This window comes from Neodiprion virginianus, chromosome 1 (assembly GCF_021901495.1).
Source record: "Neodiprion virginianus isolate iyNeoVirg1 chromosome 1, iyNeoVirg1.1, whole genome shotgun sequence".
NCBI lineage: Eukaryota > Metazoa > Arthropoda > Insecta > Hymenoptera > Diprionidae > Neodiprion > Neodiprion virginianus.
This window is the reverse complement of record NC_060877.1, coordinates 29,856,946-29,882,064: the sequence shown is the minus strand read 5'-3', so window position 1 is coordinate 29,882,064 and position 25,119 is coordinate 29,856,946. Positions and strand designations below refer to the sequence as shown.

Sequence of the window (25,119 nt, the reverse complement as noted above, 5' to 3'; positions counted from 1 at the left end):
TATTTTCCCTTTTCGATATGTTAAAAGAGAACTTGTAATTGCAAATGAACAGTTACGAAAAATCATGAAATTCCTCAATGATCTTCTAAATCTGTTATCGAGTACTCACTGTACTGATTAAGGACGCGTGTTATTCCATCGAAGATGATGTTGTCGGCGGTACACCCTGGCTGGGTAGGCCTTCCACCGTTTGGATAAAAGTCGGCGTGACCAAGGGGCGAAGGGAAGCCAAATATGCCACCATCGGTGTGAATAACATCAACGAAGCTTGCGTCGGTCGCGGTCAAGTGTCCATCGGTCCCCGTATTCATGTACAAAGGAAAGGCAGCATCAAGTCCGGTTATTCTTCCCACCTGCTCGTTATTTCCACGATTACTATTATCGCTGTTATTACTATTACGATTATAAGCGAGAAAACTTTTTTCTAGAATTTCGCAATCCGCACGCTCGCACTAGCGATCTTGGCCGCGATAATTGGCCAACACGCTCGACTAATTTGTTCATGGTTAGACAAAATCTGCTGTTTTTGGTCACGGTCAATACTCGCTTGGCCGGCCGATAAGAAAACATTTTACAACGTACAAATTGGGAAGTGAAAGTTAATTTGCAATGTTTTCTTGGCGGGTGTTTCACCTTCTAAACTCATTGCTAAACAGTCGTTCCAACATCACACATCAATGTTTCTGCGGCAACGCGGAGAGACGATTTCTGACCATCAAGGTCTACCGAACCAGAGAACCAAGCCTCTTCACTCCGCTAACCGTTTTCGGTCGATATTTTAAATCTGTTCCTGGTCTCACCTGCTGCGGGATGAGAGACTTTCCCATGAAACCTGCCACCTCGGCACCCAGACTGAACCCTATCACGTGAACACGGGAAGCCGGAACCGCGCCCTGAGCCTCCAGCCATCTGACCATACCAGCTACGTGGGGTCCAACGATCCTGGTGTTCCTTACAGCCGTAATGTACCACGGAAGTGCCGACAATTTGCCCCAATCGACGAGGACGACGTTGTACTCACCGCGCCTCAGATACGCTGTAAAAAAACGACGAGGAAACGATTGGTATCGACATGGCGAGGTGAAATTGCGGATGGCGCTGTACGAGGATATCTGAAAACGTTGATATCACAAAACACGAGTGAGAGCTTGAAACTGGCTAGGGAACGTGCCAGAGTCCACGGCACTGTTTGAAGACGATATACCGCTTAGAACTGACTTCTAACTTTGGAAAAACTGCAGATTTTACATATGCTGCGCTATCGTGTTTGTCCGACATGAGTCCAATACTCTGCGTACGAAGTTCCACCGAATCGATATACCCGGTGTAGAAGTAACTGTGATATCAAACGCTAAGCCTAGGCGGAGTGAAAGGTCCAGCCGTTCGGAAAGTTCGCGCCTGTAACAACGCCGCAAATGATATCGCCAAAGGGAAAAGCGCAATAGCAATGACAACCCTATTTTTTGGCGTATAATAGTTGAATACATACGTGGAATCCATTTACTGACCATCGCGTATCGTCGCCGCACTTAGCCCTGGTGCCCGTTCGCTGTATCCATGGATGTAAAATATGGTTGGATTGCTTCTGTTGAAGCTGCTCCTTTGCAAGGTCGTCGCATCATTGATTGCCAAGATGTTTGGGATGGTCGGATTGCGTCTGATTCCGTCGTAGAATCATGCAACGATAGTTAACTTTTTGAAACGAACAACCTGCGAGGACAACTCGATGTGTGTTGGAAGATTATCCAAACCACCTGAAGCTAACTAATTGCCTTATCTTATAATCAATATAAGCTAACTAGCAGAAACTCAATTTCCATCGGAGCAACTGGAGAATTGCTCAGAGAATAATAAATTCAGAGAAGCTCGATTATTTAATCGAGAAGAAATTCTTCGGTAACCCTTTTATAAAGTCACGCGAGTGATGATGGCTGGTGACGATACAGCTGGAATCGACACTGCGAGAGTTTGTCGATGTAAAGATTGCTAATACGTAGCTCATAACTCTTCTTCTCTCCTAATTTCGTTGCGCATAATACGTACGATACGGAATTACCTGGTATAAAGCTGATACTGGATATCTTGATCAGGCTGAATAGGACAACAGAGGGTGCAATTGCCCGTCGGGAACGGTGAAAAGTGGGCTGGGTTATTACCTGAAACAAACAAAATCCCACGCACTTATGAGTTTAGTTTTCTTTCACGGTTATATTTGAATGACCGAGTGTATAAATATGTACACTATAGCAGTTCGTGAAAACTAGGCCAAAGATTTCTATTGTCGGTACTGGAAAAATAACATCACAAGGTTGTTCCCCTGTGTCTCAAGGCAGCTGTTTGCATATGGAACGACTTTCTTAATTTATCCACGATCAGTTTTCACCCCGCGGTCGTTTGTCAAGCCAATAAATTACAGGGGCCGTGCAAATATTGTACAGCATCAATTATTTCCTCGTGTACGCACACCTTGCGTAACCTTTTCTTTTCTCTTTTCTTATTTTTCTTGTGTGGTTTAATCGCTTTTATTTCACACTTCTAATCAAGCGACAATCAGCCTGGTTACCCTGGACCCGTGAAAATTTCCTCGGGTTAGACAATACACTTGAAGCCTATTGCCGATTAAATTTGGCTTGAATCTATAAACGTACGCAGTTATAAGACAACGAATAGGTATCCTTAATTATCCGGTGATTGAGTTATCGATCAGCTTGTTATTCACTTACCCAAGTGACGAGCTTCGCCGGAATCTTAGCTAATTGCTTCTAATTGTTATTTGATCGTAGGTTTTGTCAACGTTTAACTCCCTAAACGATTATCAACATTAACTAAACTGTGTCAGTCCGAAATTCGACTCGATAGAACCTTACGATAGACTTGGGGAGGCGATGAAAAAAGTGTCCGGGAATAATTTTTTCGTGATTCGAAAATAATATTGTTTGATTTCATACCTATGATCGGAACATTCGCTGTGCAAATATTGTCAGCACAGACGATCGTTTAACGAGTACGAAAATAAAATAACAATAGCGATATACCCGCGTAATGAATACATGCCTTGAATTCAATTTGAAAAGATAATTGCGAAAGCTCTTTCAGCGTACCTTAAAGAACGCGCAGTCTTAAGTGGAGGTGTACCATATAAGCTTCGCCGTAAACCGGGCCACCACCATTACGTGAGACTGGTTTCATTGGTTTGCGGTAAAATCGAGGAATTCAGAGCATTGTATAGTGTCGGCATTGTTTGCGATAGAAATAATCTTGAACAATAGACGAAGAGAAATAGCTTGAGGCCATTTTATTTTCATCCCAATCGCCTCACCCTTCTCTTCGCTACTATAATAAGTTTAATATCCAGTTACGAGATTTATGAAATTACAAAATCTGACAACGGTGATCGTTATACGCCGTATCGATAAGTCGAGAAAAATTTGTTGAGAAAAGACCGTTAAATTCGTTTTTAATCGGTGGCTTAGTGTTGTTGTAAACATAAACTCCACTTAGCTTATACCTTGCGAGAAATCTCTGCGATTTAATATTATCAAGTCACTCTACCGGAACGTAATTCATTCCTAATACCATCAAAGGCCTATCTAATCATTCCGCTCTCCTTTTTATGATCCACGGCCAAGTTCCGCAAGTGGCTCTGAGTACTAAGGCTGCTCAGTTAGTTATACGAAAGTTATACGAAAGCGAGACCGATAATTGAGTTAGCAATAAATGAAATAACAGTCCGAACGCGAGATCCGACGTTACTTTCACGCGTAATGAATCCCGATGATGAAGAATATTCACTTCCGTAATAATCGTTACGATTTCAATTATGATTATGGCTAACGAGATATCCCGGATAAATTTGTACACACCGTTGAAGAAGAAAATATCGTTCCTCGTATTCTCACTTATCGTTCGGACGTTCGTTTTAAGCACGTTGAAACTGTCAGAAACGAATAACGGAATTCAATTTTAACGAGAGCATGAATAGATGTTGTATATCCTGACAGGTTTATTGATTCATCACTTGTATGCTCTCACCGGAAACAATTACCGCATTACCATTACACAGGATTCAAAGTTGAACGTTGACCTCTAAATTTAATCCTGTGATTCCGTAGGTACGTTGTAATCCCCACCGATCAATCGAACTACTTTTCGTTTACTTAACAGTCGAACTTCGAAGGTTTTAATACACTTTACACCGACTCCACTCCTCAAACAATGTGTAAAATTATTTTACTTCAATTTGTAAATTGCTGTTGGACCGTGTGAAGTTATGAAACACGAGAGAAAAACGCCCGACAAATACCAAGATAAAAACAACGAATGATAAAACTATACACAGGCAATCAGTTATAGAAAGCTATTTTCTTGCGTCAACCGACCTCTGGACACGACCCATAACCGGCAAAGATACGAGGCGAAGAACCAAGGCAGCATTTTCAATTTTTCACCGAGGTTGTAGGGACCGAAGTTAGAAACCTTAGATCAATGCAGACCGATAATCTGAAGCGAACTGAGAAAGTAACCGGCTCGAATAAATAATCATTTCGTGTAACGTCAAGTACCTCAAGCATGAAATGATAGTCTGATGTTACGAGGCAAGTTTTAAACAGCTGCCCAGGTCTATAACGTAATTGCAGTCGGCACGGCGTGACGACAACCGCGACATTTATTTCGGGCATCGAGAAAAAGACCATAATGAAATCGATTATATGGCGGCCAATCAGCGCTCCATTCAAAGCGAAACACCTCTTCAATATTTCATGTACACTGAAAACGAAAAGTGTGATAGAAAGACTAACCAGTACTTATAATTACTTTTGGTAATGAATATATGGTATAATTGCGCACGCTGATTAAGGCAGCCACGCGCGTAAACGTGACTTGAAGAAGGTCCTTGCGAATCGGGATGTTATTTCACGGACCTGCTTTTTCCGAAATTTCGAGTGATTTTTATAAAGTGAGAGATTCGTTGATTGAACGTTCATCGTTTACCGGTAATGAATTTACCGTTACACCTTCTACACCTTTGTTAAAAAGAAGAAAATTGTTAAACTCACCTAACAAAAACGTGATGGTGATGCAGAGAATAGGGCGTAGAAAATCTGGAATCATTTCTACAGTATTTGTGTCAACCGGTCCCTGCAGACAATTATTTTATATTGTTCTTGAACTTGAGAATGGCTGCTCTTTACACAACGTACGATAAATCCATCAGAACGATTTGATTGAACAGTAAATTAATTTTCGACAGCCCGTGATGTTAATTCCTGTATAGGAGAACAAAAAATTGAATCTTTGCAACGTCAGATTCGCTCTGAAGTAAAACAGTTGGAATAATTGATGATAATCTCACTCCAGCGGAATTTCATGTTATTTGCAAACTTATGCTATTTTAGGTATGCAGATTAGATTCATTTTAAGAGGGAAACCTACCCGAGGAGGCCGAAAGGTAAGTGGTTTTCGGAAAGTTTTTCGACCGAGAAGAATTGAGTGAATATTCTTTAAACTCTGAGGATCTCTTATTACTAGTTTCACCTACATCTGGTAAATTTTTAGAATCAATTGTTTCATAATTTATCGAGTTTACAACCAAGTCCCATACCAAATCTTCATTCGCGTTAGCAAATTGTGTACACGCTAAAGGTCACAATTTTAATCTAAAACCAATGATACTGAAATTTTGTCGTTGTTTGAATTATTTCTAAGATCATGAACCTAAATCTACCCATTAGAGTAAAAAATTTAATGTTTTACACGAGTTTTAAAAAGAACGTTTCATTTGTCACCATTTTTTCACAGTCTTTACACAGCCTCAAAATGGAGCATCTTAAACAATGCAATTATACCAACGGAGGTTCTTAAAAGTAATCCGAACAAGGAACAAATTTCAATTTGGTTGGTTTCAGATCAAAGTTGCGACTTCCAATGTACGCAACCTGCCAACGAGAATGAACAGCTGTTGTGGAACGTATTTAATAACTCGATCAATTATGGTCCAAACGACTTGATAAAAATTACCAGATGTAGTTCAAACGAGTAATAAAAATTCCTCGAAGCTTAGAAAATATCCATTCAATTTTTCTCTGACGAGTAAATTTCAGTAAACCACTTACTTTTCGGCCTCCTGAGTTAGGTTTCCGCCTTAACATGATTGTCGGATAAAACGTCCGCCTTTAAGCCCAATTACCAAGCAGCGTGGGAGGTGAATATCGTTGGACTGGAATACCTTCCAGTAAATTAAAAACTGATCCAAAGGAGCGATGGTAATATCTACCAAGTTTCATGACCTGGCAAATTCGTCGGCGTCAGATTGTCAGCAGTTTTATTTTAAATGCACCGACGCGTCGTACTCAAAGTGGCAACTCTACTGGAAAAATAGTCGTTCGAACAAACAATCGCAATTGGTGATCACTCTTCCAGTGTCGCACGCCATCTGCACACGTGACACGCGAAAATATGTTCTTTAACAAACAATCCACGTATCAGTATCAAAAACCACTTAAATTCATCAACCCGTTACGTTTTTCAATCGCTGAAACCACACTAAACGCTTTTTACGCTTTTTACGCTTTTTACGCACGTCAGGACTCACGTCGGGTCACGGAAACTATCGTTGCACGCTTAAGAGGAATCTCCATGCTCGGAGGATTGCTGCAGTTGTCGATGGTCTTACGGTTATTCTCACTTTGTCGTTACATCTGGCGTAACACACGAAGCCAGTCTTAAATTCATATTCCGCTGACACGAAAGTCCCCGTTCTTGGGGTTAAAGGAGTAAGAAGGGATATACCATCGCTGAACTTCGCAAGAACACCAAACTCCACTTTAGCCTCCTTGACTTATTGTGAACTAAACTCTTACAGCACAAAGTATATTTCGCAATCCAGTTCGATACAAAAGTCGTTACGCTATGCGAGGCAGCGGGTGATATACACAACTCTTACTTTCACGCGTCTGGTAAATTTTTTCTCCCCCCCCCTTGACGTAAAATATAACTGTTTTAATTTTTTCGAACACGGTACACGTATTATATTGGAACGCACTGTAACCTGAGAAACCTCCGAGGGGAAATCACCACAACAACTTCCACGTTACTTTCTCGTGACTAACTATACGTATTCCTGTAGTACACTCACGCATGTAGCATTCATTGCGTAAAACTTCTGCATCTTATACAAGTACTTATTTAATCTTCTCAGCCTCATTTCCCCATAATTAGTAGGTATATTTACTTGCTCAACATTAACTGCAACGAAATTTTATTAAAGAAGTAAACGCTTCGCAGTGTCAAAGACAAAGTTCAAAGCGCGTTCATTAATCCTGCGATGTGGGAAAAGTTTTGTAGATTCGACCCTATGACGAGAAAAGGATTGGATTCACGATTCCTTTTGATCTCGTTCCGGTATTTTGTTTAGGAAACAGGACCGCAAGTTCCACGAAACGAGGAAACGAGGAAACGAGGTAATACGACGTAAATTCCTACTGAGAATTTACGGTAGCGTACATTCTTAGCTTTGTTAGATTTTGTTTCTGCAAGGGTTTCAAGGTGAATAAAATGACTTCAACATGTTACGATCATCTAAGGTATACCTCGATTCCACCGACAGACCCTTTTGGCATTCAGCCAGTCGACTGTCAATATCAATTGGCATGGTTGCGTCTCAGCAATTTCCCATTATATGAATGAAGTTGAGTAGGCTCATGATCCTGATAAACGGAGCGAATTCCATTACGGAGCAGTCGCGAATATCAGCGGGATTATACGGCGGGCTTAGTAGGGAGAGCGAATTGAATAGAACTCTTTTGAATATCTAATGCAATTAAAATTCCCGTGCAAATTTTTTGTGGCATACGTTCTATCGCCATGCATATAATACGGTACGATAAACGTCGCTGCAGAATTTCGTCGATTCAAGCCTTGAATAAGGTTTAAAACTCCTGCCTTCAGCGAACGAGGATCACAAAGTCATCGGCAAGTTAAACAGGGTTGAAAATAGTCGAATGTCAAGTCACTCGTAACTCGAACGATCGCATCACCGCGAATACACGAACGTTCGCTACTCGAGTTACAGAAAATAAGCCTCCGCATTGTAGCGCAAGGATTATCTATAGGACTTTGATAAATATTTAACAAGTAGAAAAAAACAATCGATAAATTGTTTGCAAGCGCATGAATAACCTTGAACCCCACATGCAACTCAAACTGGTTTGATATTGTCTGATAAAAAAGCAGGAAAATGAAAAAAAAAAAAAAAAAAAGAAGAATCGTAATATATTCTCGCGTTTTACCCAGCGTATAAATAAGCGGCACACGGTATGTAATGTGGAATCTAAAATAGGCGATTTGTAGAACAGAGCTTGCCTAGGCCTATCAAGTACGCTCTAATCGATCCGCCTGTGCAACGTTTTGTACAAAGATCTTCGGTTCCGCTGCTGCCATGACGCCGAGCTTCTAGCTCGCAAATTTTTGAACTAGGATTTCTGCGGGTTATTTTCTCTCGGGGAATGATTGTTGCGGAGTTTTCTGCACAACCCTCTTACGCGCTCGTCATTAGACGGCCCATTGATAGGGAGGCTCCGTTATAGCCGACCTATCGATTTGCATCGGTCTAGCCACAAAGACTTCTATTCTTAGCCAAACTATTTAAAATATCAGCCTCGTGTCCTGGATTCAAATACGATAACGAACAAACACCGACCGGCGTGATATCGATAAAATATCGCTGTATGCAATTGGCATTTTATTTGAGATCCACGCGCTGATTAAACAAAAACGTAATATTGTTCACCGGCCGAATCGCGATTCCTTTTCGCCAAGTTTCGTAAAAGATTGAAGGCAAACTCGACGACTCTTCAGGTAATTCTCTATTCACCTTTCACAATGTGTTATATGAACTTCGAAACTCCTTCGGTCTTCCAAGCGAATATCGATGATCTCGAAATTACGCTGCCGGTGCAGCATGCAGATTGACTAGAAAATCCATGCGCCGCGTACTCGACGTCACCTGTACATAATCCTGTGCTTTGATCATATCGCTGCACCGCTCTTGACACCAGCCCACGACCAAATTACAGGGTATAATCGTCGTGTGCTCAGGACGACACGTGACAAACGATATAATCGGTGGCTGAGGGAAATTGTTAATTAAAGAATATTTCTTTTCATCCCAACGCGCAGACGCCCATAATTTTTAATGAAATCAACTTGCCGAAAAAAGTAAATTGCGATTAGTGAAAATTAGTTCTTACTGTACCTACACGTAAGTTTTTAATTAAGACTGGTAAAACCTTGTGACGTTTAACAAACCGAATATTTCTCTTTGCCTGTTTCCAGGACAAGCTCTTGACGAAACTGGAAGAAAACGAGCCCGAGTTGGCCTCCTCCCAAGAAGACGAGGTAAGACCAAGTTTTTAAGGGAACGCTCTAACAAAGTGAAACGGTTAATTAATTCGTTAGGCACGCCCTCGCTTCGCCCGTAATCCTGACAAGGCCTCTGCCCGTCTCTGGTAACTCCTAAGCTCATTATACAGGGCCGTTTAGACGTGATCGGAAATATCGACGTGTCCTCTTCGACGATACAAAAGGGGAATGCAATCTGATTAAGAAATTTGTATATGTCTATCGTTTAAGCGATACCTCCGGCAAGGAACGTACCCGAGGCTTAAACGTTCCTCGATTCTCCTCTTATCGCACGATCAAAGATGCGAATGACGTGTACCTACACTGATTCGTACGAAAATGAATCCGTTGTGCTCGAGTATAAATTACACCCTGCAATCATTTTGACGATCAACAATTCAGGAGTAATTATTTTCCTGGCTTCTATTCAGACCGGATATTCGTATCCATCGAAAAAAGCTACAGCGTCGTACTTGCAAGGTGGATGTGGGTGCTAACGTGGCGCGTCGTATCCGCAGAATCTGACGTCACACGCGCCGTTCTGCAGGGGTGGCCAAAGCGTCTATAGAAACGACGAGACAATGTCTGGCGAGATTTCTTCACGTTTCCCACATTTTCCAGCCTGCAGTATTTTACGGGAACAATGGCGAGGCTTGTATGCGCTATGACACTTGACAATAGCGCTCGAAGAAAGCTGAAATCAATTAGCTAATTGAATCTTTTGGAGGGTACTCCGTTGCAGTTGACATTTGTGATGAAGCGACTCGTGCATATCGGCACGCCAACCCCTGTTCGAAAAACACTCGATCTTTCCGCGATTCCGATATCGCAGAATTATTATACGTTCGACATTTTTCAACGCTGTTTGACTACGTCGCTCTAGCCGTCGTTTCGCGGTGTCACGCATGGGGAAATGAAAAACGACAACTTGTCGAACGGAAAAGGCAAATGAACTCCGGTGTTATCGAGGGATAAAAAAACACAACGTGTTACGCGTTACGTTATACGTAATGTATAAATGTGTATTACTACTTCCGCCCGACGCGATGTACCATGTGCGACACGACGAATGAGCGAATGGATGCGAATTTGTGAATTCACAACCGGAAATGGAGTTTTTCTCAACGATGAAAATTACCCCAGAGACACTGCAACAATGTAATAATTGAAACTCTTGTGCGATAGCGGGCGTTTATTATTTAGCGCTTAAAACTCTTCCTGGGTTTTTGCAAAAATGTGTTTCAAATTATGTCATTCGGTTTGTAATCAGCCTCAATTATAATACACGTCGTGCTACGGTGCTACGATTTTTCCAACAATACGAAGGTATAAAAGTGACGGAAAAATTTAGCGATTGCCACATTGACTTGGAGTCATGAAAGCGACCTTGTTTGCTGCGGTAATCACGGCTCTCCTCGCCGTTACGGTAATTATGAAACCACTTTTATATATTACACGGTATCGATACTGCTTTTGTTACGGAATAAGTATTTGGTTGCATGACTAGAATTACTCCTGGATATTTCGTTCTGAGATATTTTGAAATTACTGCTGGTGATCAGAATAGATCGGTTTTGAATTTGGAGAGGAAGTTGAACATGGCTCTTCGAAGCTCTGTCGGCATCGACACTTGACTGTTATATATATATATTCGAAATTCATTACTTTTCAAATCACCTCAGATATGAAATATCCGACCTAAATATCGTGGATTTTCAAAAGTTGATCGCAGTGCAGTCCAGTTAATAAAATTGCTTTCGCGTTAGAATTTCCGACTAAAGACGCAAAAAAATGCTAATGAAATACGGATGAATGAAGAAAAGTAGAACGATCAATCACGAACCTTTTCTTCCGCTTTTCCGCTACCGTATAATTTTCATAGTTTCGTTATACATTCAGATTTCAGCAAGGTTATATCGTAGTCCTCTATCGCTACGGTTATAATCTGCAAATCTTGAATTAAGATGTCTAGATTCGATGTTTCTGCATGATTCAAAAACAAGATTTTTTTCACAGTGAAATAAATTTAATACCTACTTCTGACATTGCAGTATAGCAAGTCTTAGATGCTTAATCGCTTATACATAGATTTATTAATTAATGCGCACCAAAGCCGTAATTAAAAGTTTAATATCGACTAAGTATACCGCGAGTCTTACAACCTGCAACGTTGCATCCCATTTTCATCAACAAGAACACAACGAGTGTATAACGGTCGGGTGCTTGAAAATCCACGAGGGTGAAATATCGCGAACAATTGAAAGAGCTCGCCAGTGCTGTGCAAAAGCTGTCTAGCTGAAGTTACACTCACGGCACTCGGGGAAAACAAGTTGGAAAATTGCATTATCCAATGCTGCATTCGTTCCGCGTTACTCGGCAAATTATTACTGGCTTAGAATTTATCGCAGGAAAATTATATCGCAGCACTCGAGACTCTCATATCTAAGCGTTTTCCTCCTCCAGATAGCCGGATGGGGTCCCCCACCCCAGGGACCTCCGATGGGAGGCGGCGGCGGTGGCGGGGGTGGCCCGGGGGGTGGTTGGGGCGGACAGGGGGGTGGCGGGGGTGGTCCAGGGGGATGGAACAACGGAGGAGGAGGAAACCCAAGTGGCGGTGGCGGGATGCCGCCCAACGCGACCAGCACAACACCTGCAGTCACAACGCCCGGGGTAACAACAACGACGACAACCACGACTGCATCCTCGCAAAATGGTAATTCTGATCTAATTGAAACTGGACGATAGTTGCGAAGCCGCACTCCAGACTAGACTGATTTTTAATTCGGTATATCCATTGGGGGTCATTAATTGCAGGGGGTGGAATGGGCATGGGCATGGGAATGGGGCCGGGCGGTGGCGGTGGCGGTGGCGGTGGCGGTTGGGGTCCTCCACCTCCTCGTCGCAGACTTTGGAGACGCTGATAGACGGACAGCGGTACCTGGAGTTTTACTCCCGCTCTGCTTCGACCTGTGCTCAATGGTTGTATTGCATATGACGGACAACGCTGACGGATTTACAGTTGGAATTTATAATACATGTAGCTTTGTGTAGATAAACTGTCGGTTAAACGATTGATTGGAAAGGAGTTAAATAAAAACACGTTTATCGAAGTGAATTCGTTTCTTAATTCGCGTTACGCGTGATTCCTGTACACCGAATGAAATTTTATTGCAATGTTTGGTTTTCCGCATAGCGTTTTAGGGACAAACGAGGTACAATCATAAACATTCCTAGAATAATAAGACGTTATACTATTTCTATATACATATATTAATATTATGTTGACAAGCAAGAATTACTATATGATCTTTGAAACATTCTTATATATGTTGTGCATTTCGTTACTCACTATTGTACTTTTCACGACTGTATTATACCGCGATTGTCCCTAAAATGGTATATTTTATTGTACTTTTGTGTATGGGGAAAAGCAAATATTCCAATAAAATTTCTTTCAGCGTATGGGAGTATTGAGCAAGATTCGAAATCCCTCTGCTCTACGGAATTCTAACAATCAATGCACTCTTGACGCGGTCGAAAGCTCCTGGGAAACAGACGTGTGTGTTGTCGTTGCATCGTGAGGCCACGCACGTCGTGCCTACTTATACCCTCCATTGATAATTGATAGAACGATAACACTGGTTGGGTAGCGAGAATATTGCCGGAAATAAAGGTGTACATACAACGAAAGTGATTCTGACTGCGTCGACGTTACGCTTTGTCAATTTCAGCCAATTTCCTCCGTTCCGAAATGGGATGAAATTGAAATGACAATTCGCGTTTGATTGGAATTCGGACATCTACTCGACTCAACGAGCTACCAACAATCCGAAGTCGAATCGTTCGACAAGATTCGGAGTTTCCGGTAAATCGATTACCGTGCATGTAATCTGACGAAAAATTTCTGCCACTCATTTCTAATCCCAGTGCTAACAAAACTGTGACGTAATTTGAGACACGCGAGTCTTCCTACAACGCCGAAGCTTCCTTCTCGAACTACTTACTCTTATTGTCAGACGATCAGGTCTCGCGAAATTTCGGCACCAGCCCGAAAATGTTCGGCCTTCCAGGCTGATCGACGATCCAATAAGCCATATAACAGCAGATTAGGACCGACAAGGAACGAGGAACGGCTGGTGGGTCAAGATCGAAGTGAAACGGACAGGTAGGTCATAATGCGTGTATACGTATATATGTATATACGTATATACGTATTCCTTCTTGGGTTTTTTTCTCCTCTCCAAGGGTATAAACCCAGTGATGAAAAAAGTAGCGTGAGACTAACGGCGTTCTTGTTGGGGTTAAACGTCTGCTCAGTCCACCCTTCGAGACGTATCCATAAAATATGAAGTTTGCGAAGCTTCGCTTCAGTCCTGACCCGTCTCCGAATAAACAAATATCAAAGGAAAATCCTTTATAGATGCCTGGAGCACGCTGCCGTTTGAAAGCCGCGAGGTTCGACCGGAATCGCGAATGAAAGTAATAAATGAAAATGCAAATATTGTGACAACCTGCACACACGCCACTCCGTTGATCTAAATCAACCGGCTTCGATGTATTCTCAATAAAATATGATCGCATTTCAAGTACGTTGACAAAAACAGGGTTGGCCATTTTTTTTCTACTCTTTTTTATTTCAATAAATTCATCACGCGCCTGTATACTTCACTCTCAATTCAGATCTGTCAAGACGTGAATGATAAATCTTCTTGTCACTCGTTTATTTCTTTCGCAAAAGTTTCATTTCTCCTCCAACTACATCGTCCGATATCACGATGACAATGAATAACGCAAAAAATAGTTTCCTACATCCGGATATGTAATTTCTCGGGGATGAAGGAACCAAGAAACTCTCGTTCCTCCGCCATCAGATTATTTACCACGATCTTACTCGCTCATCTTTCGGTACATCCGATGCACTTATTTTTTTCTATCTGTATCTACCGCTCCAGAATGAAATCCACGAGATACTTTACGCAAAAACTAGCTATATACCATAATAGCAGATTTGATATCCATGCAATACAGTTATGAAACATTAAAAAATAATCGGTCCAGTGCCTAACAATGTGTCTTTAGGTTCTCCTGCATCCGGTTATAATTTACACCCAGTAAATCACGGACCATACATTGTGCACCTGTTTTTATGATCATGACGTGAATACAAGTTGAAACAGACCGTGCTCACAATGTCGGGTGACAAGTTTGCCAGCAAACATAAAGCAGAGCTCCTCCTCTTCACCGTAATCATCGCTATTCTCCTGGCATTTGTGGTGCATGAGACGCAGAAGCGGGAGGCGTACAAGTTTCTTCACAAAAGTTCTACCAGCCTGAAAGCTCTGAGGTGTAGGAGGTGTCCGTGACGTTCCTCGGGCACGATTGATTGGAAACTTGTGGACAGCCGTGTAAACACCCTGAGAATGACCGAAATACAAGATTTTTTCGATTGCAGAAAATATTTTATCTACCCGAAGAAGTGGTGTTTTTTTTTTTTCTCAATTTACCAGAAAAGATTTTCAAATCAATTACAAAACCATTTCAAGGAACCCTTAAATCACTATTCATTTTATCGTACTCGTAGACACACCGGAACAATTGTTTTGTCGATTTATCAGACAAACAATTGTCTGTAATTATGCACTCGGGAAAACTCATAGCTGTATAAATTTAGTCAAAACTGCGTAACACTTGTAATATTTCAGGAACACCAGCACTTCACACCGTAACGAATCGAGGTTAAACAAGCTGTACCAGAATCGAGAAGAATCGAATGCTTCAATATAAATTAATTATGACCGATGCCTAACTATACAAAGCGTAAATAAACTGTGTAAACAAAATCCTTCATTTCTCACGAAACTCTTCTGCATACGTTATTTTACCCGTTCATTGCGTTGGCAAATATTCGAGCTGATATTGCACATTTGGCGGTCACGAGTAGACACGTCTAACACTCCAACGTGCAAGACGTAACACATTTGTCTAGTGCGTTTAATTGCCAAGAGGAAATGAGCATAGCTAATTGTACACAATTAGAATATCACACAATAGAGCAGTGATAATCTTAAGATATTAAATTACCGCAGTAGCTTGTATAATAAATCCGATTACTTGATTACGTTCTATGATACTAAGTTGTGGTAGTTATCTTACGACGCCCTATTATAGTGATAAACGCGTCAATCTTACCGTGCCCGCATTCTCATCCTCCGGCGTTCCTCCCTGCTGCTAATTAATTACTTAGGTTGAAGAAATTTATTGGCCAGAATTTTTCCCCCCCCGATAATCCAAAGTACGATCGTCGCCGGGTTATATTGTGTGAAAGGCGTGTAAGAAATGGAGGAAGATCGGGCCGTTATCGCAAGTTCAGAAGTCCAGAAATTCCATCGAGTTCTCGCTCCACGTAATTCCGACAGGATGATAGCGCGTTGGACTCGTCGGTCCATTCAAACCCCGTGGTAAAATTCTTTCCCCGAGACAAGTGTTCGGAATGAAATTGATGAAAAATACTTTAGCGATGTTCGAGTCGTCTGTCAGAAGTAATTGCGGCGTTCTTCCTCGGGGTGTATAACGTATATACAGAGAGACGGATTTTGAGGGGGGATAGTGCACAATATCGCGATTCAAAACAACGATAGAAAACCGCGTCCGGTTAAAGTGCACGTTATCCGGATGAAAACCCGCTCAATCGATGAATAGCCTCGGTAAAACGCGTGAGCTAAACTCGATCAGATGAAGTGAATTTCATGCATCCGTGGGCTGGGTGGTACTTGAAAAAATATGACTTTACGGCTTACAGTTTTTTTTTTTAATCATTTCATCTTGGTCTGTTCCAGTGCGTCATTTGTGTGAATGCGAGAGCATCGATGCAGACGGCGCCGTGTGGCCACCGGGTTGTCTGCAGGTAAAACTATGAACTGTAAACAAACTGTACCACAACGTAAGAAAATACGTTAAAGAAGGCAGAATGAAAAAAAAAAAATTAATACCTTATATTTTACTTCCATTTTATTTCTTAGACGGTGTTTCGTCAAGACAATACAGATGGCCGTATCGCAACGACTGTTACCCCTGAGGTGTGTGATATGCAGAGCAAAGATTCTCCGGTTGAAACAAACCCTCATCCCTCGAGACGTAAGTACGAACTACCGACCCTGCAAAAAATAATTTCAACGTCGATTCTCTAGCAGTTGATTTTCACGGTAAGGAATATCAATTCCCTTCGGAAAAGCGCAGAATGACGAAACGTTATTTGACCATCTTGAAAGGCGTCAAGTAAAGTACAAAGATCCCTATCATAGACTCCCAAGCTGTTCTGAATCCTCCCCTCAAGTCTGACAGACCAAATCAAACCTGAATTCTAAAATTCTCCACACTGAAAAAATTTCATTTGTTATAGTAACTAGAAAAATTCAGTAAAACAGGTATCGTTAAGAAAACTGTTTGAATGTTATTGGGATTACGAAAAACGAGGTGCGCGTAACCATTTTGCGCTATTGTCGATCCTTTTTTAGTAATTGCCACGCAAAATCAGCTTGTTCGGTTTACTCTACTTTTTCAGTTAAATAAGGCTTCAACGCCAATTTATTGTTGCACAAGCATTAAATTTTCGCAACAGTTGCAAGAAAATCTAGTAACAGTGATCGTAATGAGAAAGAATAGTAACGGATACTAGACTTTCCGGTAACAGCTAGAAAACTAATTTTCATTTTCTACCTCGAACTGTATTTTTCGATTGTGGTAAAAAATGAAAATAGTTACGGACTGTGCGGTAACCGGAACTAAAAATTTCTCTCAGTGCAGTTTCACTGATGCAATTTGTAAATCGCAGTATTCGATGTCTGGAAAATCCTGGGTCCTGCCGCAAAGCGCCTCGGCTTACAGTATGGGGGCTTCCGTGGCAGGAAGCGGTGCTCCAGGACCCGGTGGCCGATGGGGTCCTAGCAGCGTGCCTCCGTCGGCGTCGCTCTACTCGATGAGCAGTGGTTCTTCCTCTTTGTCAGGCAAGTATTCAGAGCATGAAATTTACCTCAGAGCACTCTCAGAGTGCATAGACTCCGTATTTAACCCTTCGATTACACATACAAAAGTTTTTTGTATTTCGTCTGCATCTGCTGAAACCGTGAAGCAATTATTGTCGTTATGATCGAGCTTTCGACTATCGTTTTTAAATCTCGTTCGAACTATTCGATTGGGGATGTTCTAAACTTTAAACAACACTGATAACCAATTATTGAAAATGGTGAATTTTAACTGGATGTACGAACGAACTGAATATGGCTGGTACAAATTTGCACCAGTAGACAGTAAGCCCAACGTACTGGATTAAGCATGTAATCGAAGGATCGGGGAAGCTTTGTGCTTTGAACACGAGTTGCCGAAGCCACAAAACCCCTTTAAGCCTGGCAATGAGCAAATTTTTCTTGCTCGTCATCAGGGGTGTCTTCCGTATCTTCAGCCACTTCCGCTTCTACCAGTAGTTCTGGGATTTCAACCGGCAAACCGAACAGGCTTAGACAGCCAACGGGAGCAACGCTTCGCCGCTCGCAGACCCAATCGATGAAACTTCGAATCCAGGTGAAACTTATTTTGTGAAGTAATTGCACACGTCCAAGCTTTTTATATTTTTTAAGATCACGACTCGCTTCATGCTTCCGACATCCTAGGAAAGGGGATTTTACTTCATCTCAGAGAAACGACAAAGACGATTGATTCCAGCCGTGACGGATACAGAGACGGAACGAAACAACTGTGTCCGGGTTGTTTGTGCAGTCATCCAAAGCTCGAGTTATTTCGCGAACTGGCATTTCGTCTCGCTGAACATTGCACAAAGTTATGCTCGTACACATATATGGTTGAGGAAGCATGATGCTTGTTTTCAATTAAATACCAGTTTCCCATATACCACTCCAGCAGTAGGCACGTAACAGAGATTGATGAGAGTGATTCCAAATTTACGATGAGTAGAAAAAAGAAAAGGAAAAACTTCTACAATTAGTCAACTCTGCGAAACTGCATCAACAGAAGTTGACGAAGAGTCGTTAACGCGTTGCACGTGAAACGTTGAACGAAATCTATCATAATTTCAAATTTTAATCGTTATAATAATTATTAAATCGCTTATAATAATTACTTGCAGTTTACAAAAAGAGACTGTATATCCGCAGTGTATGTAATAGGAGAAACAAGGCATCGCGTTGCCCTCGGTAATTAGACGGGACTTTAACCTTGTTCCTCGTTATTTCCGTTTGCACAGGAATATCAAGACCCTATACAGCAGGTCCCCGAGGAGGAGGAAATAATAAGGGAAAATCGAGAACGCCGGTTGCCCCCGATAAAGGAATTTCAGAGAGACTATCGTGCTGGAAAAGCGTCCACCAGAATACGGTGAGCCATTGTGTTCTTGGTATTGTACACAAAAAAATTCTAACATACTCGATTGATCCGAATCCGTTCTTTACCCTCGTTTCGTCGATCCTCCAAACTAAACGAATCACTCCTTGCAATATTTTCATTGCGAATCTCAGGTGCGCCCAGAAGATCGTGACGCAGCTGGAAGCTTCGCCGTCGCCACGAAACGCGACAAATGTTGGAACACCGGTGATAACGCCACGCGAAGTGACGCCATCGGGGTCGACAAGATCGTCAACAAAATCGGTAAAGAAGTCACCGACCATGCCAAAAACGCCGATGACCGTTGCCCAGGAGGTTCAAAAAACCAAGAAGGAAAAGGAACGGGAAAAGGAGCGAGAAAAGGCGGAAAAGGCCCGGCAGAAGGAGGAGGAGAAGGCGGAAAAGGCGCGGCAAAAAGAGGCGAAGAAAATTGCGAAGGAGGAGAAAAAGAGGGCGAAGAAAGAGGCCAAGGCTAGGCGGAAGGAGACCGAGGAGGCTCTGCTCAGAGAAGAAATTAAGTAGCCGTCGCCCCTGCAGGTACAAATTAAACGTATAGTTCGCGAATCATGGCCTACGGGCTATGGTAAAAACGATAGTATAACAGTACCTACGAATGTGCACGTAACTATAATTAAAACCACGCGGGTGAATGAAAAATCAAGAATTTCTCCCATCTCGCGTGCATTTCAATTCATCTATGTACAAAATGAGAAACGCAGTCGGTATTTGGGGATGTTTTTTGCGAGATAGACCGAGAATCTCCGTAACAAAGGTAGAGTAATGTAACGAGTGCAGAAAATCCGTGACGTATTTCGGAAAATCACTGCCAATATTCGTTGCGTCTTGACTGTGTCGCCTTGTCCGTGTGTTGGACCGATTTCGATAACGATGCATAACGCGAGAGGGGGGATCGATGAAAGATTGTAATCAACGACCGGGTTTGCTATACGTAATATATAAGTGAATCAAAATAAGAATAAATATACATACATGGATATTACACAGTCATATCTATGTATGTATATGAATAATTGATAGAAGCGGCCAAAAACAGTTAAACCCGTCGTGTGTCGAGTTACAGTGAATCTGAGTTACGTCGTTAGTTAGACAGATTATAGTAGAGTATTAGAATCAACTAATCGTATCCATGTGATAGATAATTGTCGACACGTTAATGATTACTTGCGACTTACGAGTTGTGCAAGCGGATGCGATAAAATCGAATCGCGGTACGGATCTGTTGTAATCGTGTTGTTTACTTCGCATGTACGAATATTGGAATTCACCAAACGGTATTTGAAATAACGTCAGCAATTCGGGAGTTCGGAAATTGATCGGTAAATTCACACGATTACAAAAATAGTAAATTACTACTCTACGAAGGGTGAAAAAAAAAAAAAATTATGTAAATTTCAAAACATGGAACATATCGTGCTTTTGTTGTGGATCGATCGTGCGGTGTAAGAGTCTCGTTGTAAATAAAATTTTTAATCAAATTTCTACGAGTATCCCTCGAACTTCACTCGTAATAATGTACAACCGATGTGTAAACGTGTCAATTTTCCCATCTTCCGCACCTGCTGCGGTACGAGTACAGAAAAAAAAATTCCATCTTGCAGTAATTTCATCGCCAGACAGTGTTGTTAAATTTAATAATTATTCAAACTATCATATTACCAATTATTTTCCTTCTTTTCGCTATGAGATTCGCAAAACGAGACGTTTACGAAATGTTTGTAACCCTGATTAAATGAAATTCACTGATTGAGGGAAGAAAAAAACCTTCTGCGTTTGTAAATTAATAAATATTGAAGTTAAATTCATTTGATAATTATCCGATAAACAGTTTCATGATACGCAGTGAATAGAAAAATCTATAATCCACGGTAATACGTATACGCACCCTTTTACAGGGCCGAATCAATTTACGTATATAATTCCGTGTAATACTTGACAGTATTTGAAGTATATAGCATGTTCGTGTAGAAACAGCAAGCAGAAAAGTAACTTGCCGAGTTGATTCGTTCTTAAATATATAATCATACACATTCACATGTAGGTAATATATTACATGATATATAATACGTATACGTTAATATTGGAAAATTTGTGGGATATTATAGTTGTAAAAAAATCGCAACGGAATAAATAAGAATGAATAATAAATTTTCTCGGGAACTTGGACAGAATTGATCAGATTCAATTTATCAAAATTTGCAACGTTTCGTTGGTTTTATTTATTTTCCAACTTCATCAGGCAAGCTGTAACAGATGTACATAAACTTTAAAATTAGGTTGCATAAAACAATAGACATGATACATGTAAGTTACAAATTCAGAAATAATAAACTAAACAAAATTGCAAAATATTTACTTTTGAGGTTAAATCGTCGTTAAAATCCTCTGGTCCATAACATCAAGTCAAAATTATGTTTAAATAAGACTAGACAGATATATACATTTTTGTTTTTTTAATAAAATTATAAACTCATTGTGCCAATAAATCAATTTAAATAAAATAAAATGGACAAATATAATGATGGACAAATACACATGTCAAACGTAGTGACTCTTAAATCACAGACTGTACTACTCTCACACAGTGTGATAGTACGTGTGGAGGTCGCATTATCTGTATTGTCAACATGACTCTGTTGTCCATGACTAGTACTGTTTATATTGTGCGCGAAAGTTCAACCTCTAAGTAAAATAAAAATAATTACTATGACTTCACTAAATCCTTAACATCATTTATCAGGTCGCTGTAAATTGTACTAAGATTTTGCGTGTCGGATCTAAAATTGACACAATTCATCGCCTTAATAAAAATCATTTCACTTAGGTTTCTCTTCATGTAATTTTTCTCCAGATCTAAAATCTCCACATCATCGAACTGAAAGTTATGACCATCTTCAACAAAGTGATGTTCCGCTAATGCTGTTTTGTTGTTTTTTATGGACTTCTCAGGTCTGCAGTCAAGTTTGTGTTGTCTCACTCTGGCTTTTAATTTTTGCCTGGTCTGTCCAACGTACCATTTCCCACACGAGCACGGAATCCTGTATACTAGGCCAGATCTATCTTCTTTCTTCACTTTGTCTTTTAGCCGGGAAAATATGTGTATTTGTCCATCATTATATTTGTCCATTTTATTTTATTTAAATTGATTTATTGGCACAATGAGTTTATAATTTTATTAAAAAAACAAAAATGTATATATCTGTCTAGTCTTATTTAAACATAATTTTGACTTGATGTTATGGACCAGAGGATTTTAACGACGATTTAACCTCAAAAGTAAATATTTTGCAATTTTGTTTAGTTTATTATTTCTGAATTTGTAACTTACATGTATCATGTCTATTGTTTTATGCAACCTAATTTTAAAGTTTATGTACATCTGTTACAGCTTGCCTGATGAAGTTGGAAAATAAATAAAACCAACGAAACGTTGCAAATTTTGATAAATTGAATCTGATCAATTCTGTCCAAGTTCCCGAGAAAATTTATTATTCATTACATTTAACATGGATGAGAACCAAGATTTGGAATAAATAAGGCTATAACAGCACAATGATCGTTACACACCAGATGTAAATACACTAAATGCCCGAGATTGAGTTTCGTTTAAATAATTTACAATCTATCAGTTACATCCTAAAAGATCAATTATTACTAATAAATCATCGAAAAAATATCTAACGAAATAAAAATTGAAAAACGTCTAGTTTGCTTCAGCGTGACAAACGTCGGTATGTATTGTAATATACCTATAACACTGCGAACACGAGCATATAAATAGATTGAACGTTGTGCATTGAAATTTAAAAAGAAAAAAAAAAATAATTAAAAACTCCGAAATTCGCACGGACAAGTTTACAATTCATTATTGTAAAGAGAAAAAACTGATGAAATCAAAATAATAATAATAATATATATACATATATATGTGTAAACAGAGTCATTACATTAAACGTTGATATACATATATACTCTACATGCAAAAATGAATTATAATTATAATTTTTGAAAATTTCTGTAAAATAATAAATCTGAACGAATACAATTAACTTGAATTATGTATCGTATGAAAATAATGTAGTTACGACTAATTGGTGTACATATACCAGGGTGGCCACACATCTGGAAAACTTGGAAAATCTGTATCGGGAAATTTTTAAGTTGTCACGGAAAACCGGGAATTTTCAGGAAATTTTTATTTTGCTTGTGGAAAAAACTGAAAATATCAGTTTCCTATCACGAGAATTAGATAATTTTTTTTCAATTCGAATTGAATTTGTACCGAATATACAGTTAATAAGCTGAACGATTTTAAGTTTTTATAGTAACTTACTAGAACTGGGGAAAATGTCAGGGAAAGCTGGGTCTTGGATCCTGGAAAGCTTGAAAATTTGTGGCCAACCTGATACACATATATGTTAATCATCCTTGATTCATCAAGTCCACACACCTAATATATACGTTATGTCACGATAATCAGCAAAAATCAAAAGAAAAAACAATTTGTTATTTTAGGTTCTTCTCACATATGCATATATATATATATATAAGTCTGCTATATGTAATATACAAACCGATCTCGAGTTATTATTAATCACGATATCAAAAATGAATGCGCAAATTTACATGGACGTAGGCAATTTTTCTATATCAAATAAAACAAAAACAAAAAAAAACTACCGTATCCTTTTTTTACTGCTATAGATGAATTTACTTTCTAGTTCGTTACATCGTGTATGGAAGTACAGCGAAAATGCTGTTTGTTAATAATCGAACTGCTAAAAAATAACATTTTTTTGATACCGGGAATAATGACAGTGTTCAACAGAATTCGCACATTCACGAAACATTCGTCTGTTACTAATTTTTCACCGCATACGTATGCACATTGTTAAATATCTCGAGCCATACACTAATCAATGTGGTAATTATTATTAGCCTTGGACCCAGTAAAATTTGAAATAAAAATAACCCTTCGATACATAAAAATGCAACAAACCTACAAGCTGCTTCAACTTTATCTTCTTATTTTTCGTTTTCTTAGAAATCAATACGTGTGAACTTTGTTCGTACTTACACACATAGCAAGGCGTTCGTTCGCTAACGCTGATTATATTGGGCACGTTGCGCCGAAAATTAATAGAATTAAAAAAATATGTAAAATAAATGAAAAAAAAAAAAAAAAAAAAAAAAAAAAACATTTCGATAAGGCGCCCGACGTAAAGTCGCACATATCAAAGGATTATTTATAACACTTTCCTAAATATCCGTTCGGGGCGCAGGTATTATATCCGAACTACAAGATCAATTGGCGCAAAGACTTGCCCTCTGAGTGTTCAAACATGCCTATATTCGTATATAGCGGACGCAAAAAGTGATTGGGTCGAAAAAAGTGGTTTTTAACCATTGAAGAAACTTACACTCGTCATTATTACCCCGTGAGAATAGAGAGTCACGTAATGAAGTAATCCGGTTGTGAAATTTTCTCGTACGAAATCTCGAAAGAGAGCTCGAGCTAAGATAACACAACGGTATAAAATAAAGATTAGCTGCCACCAAAACGTCAATTTTTGAACAACTACTCGTTATGTTGGCTAATTCAAAAGTCACCGCAGAAAGAGACGAGAAATTAATTGGAAATGAAGAATTCTCTTTGATTTTTATGAATTAAACTTTCGTAAATTCTTACAATAATCTTTCATTGACGCCGTTTTTTGTTTTCACGGTTAAATATTTTCACGGGCTTTTCTTGGATTCCAGTGGTGACTGTTGAAATAACCTGTAGTTGTGCTATGGGTAGATGGAATGTACAACGTATGTTACGTACATACACAAAATGTTGGCAATAATTTCCAATTATATGAATGAATAACATATATTATATAAATATAATATAATCATAATATATTATACTACCTATATCAAATACAATTATTATTGAATAAGAATTTGTAGTCTGTTTATAGAGAATGTTAAAAATGACCTAGGGTTTAGGTAAAAAAATCCACTGTATTCAAAATTAAAGTTCAATACTATGTAGAAGTTATTGGATCCAACATGCGGAGCAGAGATCAGACCGTCACTCATCATCACGCGTCGCAATAGCAAATAACAGAATAATTAAAAAAAATCTATGCTTTCCTTCGTAATTATATTCCTCATTGCAATTCCACAGAGTTGACAGACGCTGAATTATTCTACAGCGTAAGTTGCGTCTGAACTATCGTCAAATTTTTGATTTTGTGCCAAACTCGATTCAATTTGAGAAATGTGAAGAGAGGATTTTTACTCAACGCTTATTTCTTCTGC

The 25,119-nt window shown here is 39.7% G+C and overlaps 2 protein-coding genes and 1 long non-coding RNA gene across 8 annotated transcripts in view; 2 read left to right on the top strand and 1 right to left on the bottom strand.

Moving 5' to 3' along the window:
• The window catches only part of LOC124306816 (genetic suppressor element 1), a 38,417-nt gene extending 17,478 nt beyond the window's left edge, over window positions 1–20,939 (top strand). The window contains exons 3-9 of the mRNA XM_046767854.1: window positions 9,334–9,396; window positions 16,236–16,303; window positions 16,419–16,533; window positions 17,231–17,402; window positions 17,837–17,976; window positions 18,656–18,786; window positions 18,927–20,939. Coding sequence (XP_046623810.1) covers window positions 9,334–9,396; window positions 16,236–16,303; window positions 16,419–16,533; window positions 17,231–17,402; window positions 17,837–17,976; window positions 18,656–18,786; window positions 18,927–19,314 — 1,077 coding nt within the window. The 3' untranslated portion in view covers window positions 19,315–20,939. The remainder of the gene's footprint in view (window positions 1–9,333; window positions 9,397–16,235; window positions 16,304–16,418; window positions 16,534–17,230; window positions 17,403–17,836; window positions 17,977–18,655; window positions 18,787–18,926) is intronic.
• Window positions 1–25,119, bottom strand: part of LOC124306858 (inactive pancreatic lipase-related protein 1) — a 47,040-nt gene that overhangs the window by 2,402 nt on the left and 19,519 nt on the right. Inside the window, exons 1-6 of one of the 6 annotated variants that reach the window (XM_046767973.1) lie at window positions 6,188–6,299; window positions 5,058–5,267; window positions 2,057–2,156; window positions 1,509–1,657; window positions 801–1,036; window positions 110–356 (exon numbers count right to left, since the gene is read on the bottom strand). In XM_046767973.1, the coding sequence (XP_046623929.1) occupies window positions 110–356; window positions 801–1,036; window positions 1,509–1,657; window positions 2,057–2,156; window positions 5,058–5,112 (787 nt within the window). In that variant the 5' untranslated portion in view covers window positions 5,113–5,267; window positions 6,188–6,299. Of the gene's footprint in view, window positions 1–109; window positions 357–800; window positions 1,037–1,508; window positions 1,658–2,056; window positions 2,157–4,379; window positions 4,492–5,057; window positions 5,268–6,187; window positions 6,882–25,119 lie in introns of those variants that run through there. The other 5 variants (XM_046767956.1, XM_046767964.1, XM_046767991.1 and 2 more) reach the window with 5 other exon arrangements.
• On the top strand, window positions 11,962–12,509 carry LOC124306908 (uncharacterized). Its single transcript, XR_006908712.1, has 2 exons — window positions 11,962–12,112; window positions 12,214–12,509. It is a non-coding gene; the product is annotated as an uncharacterized LOC124306908 (long non-coding RNA).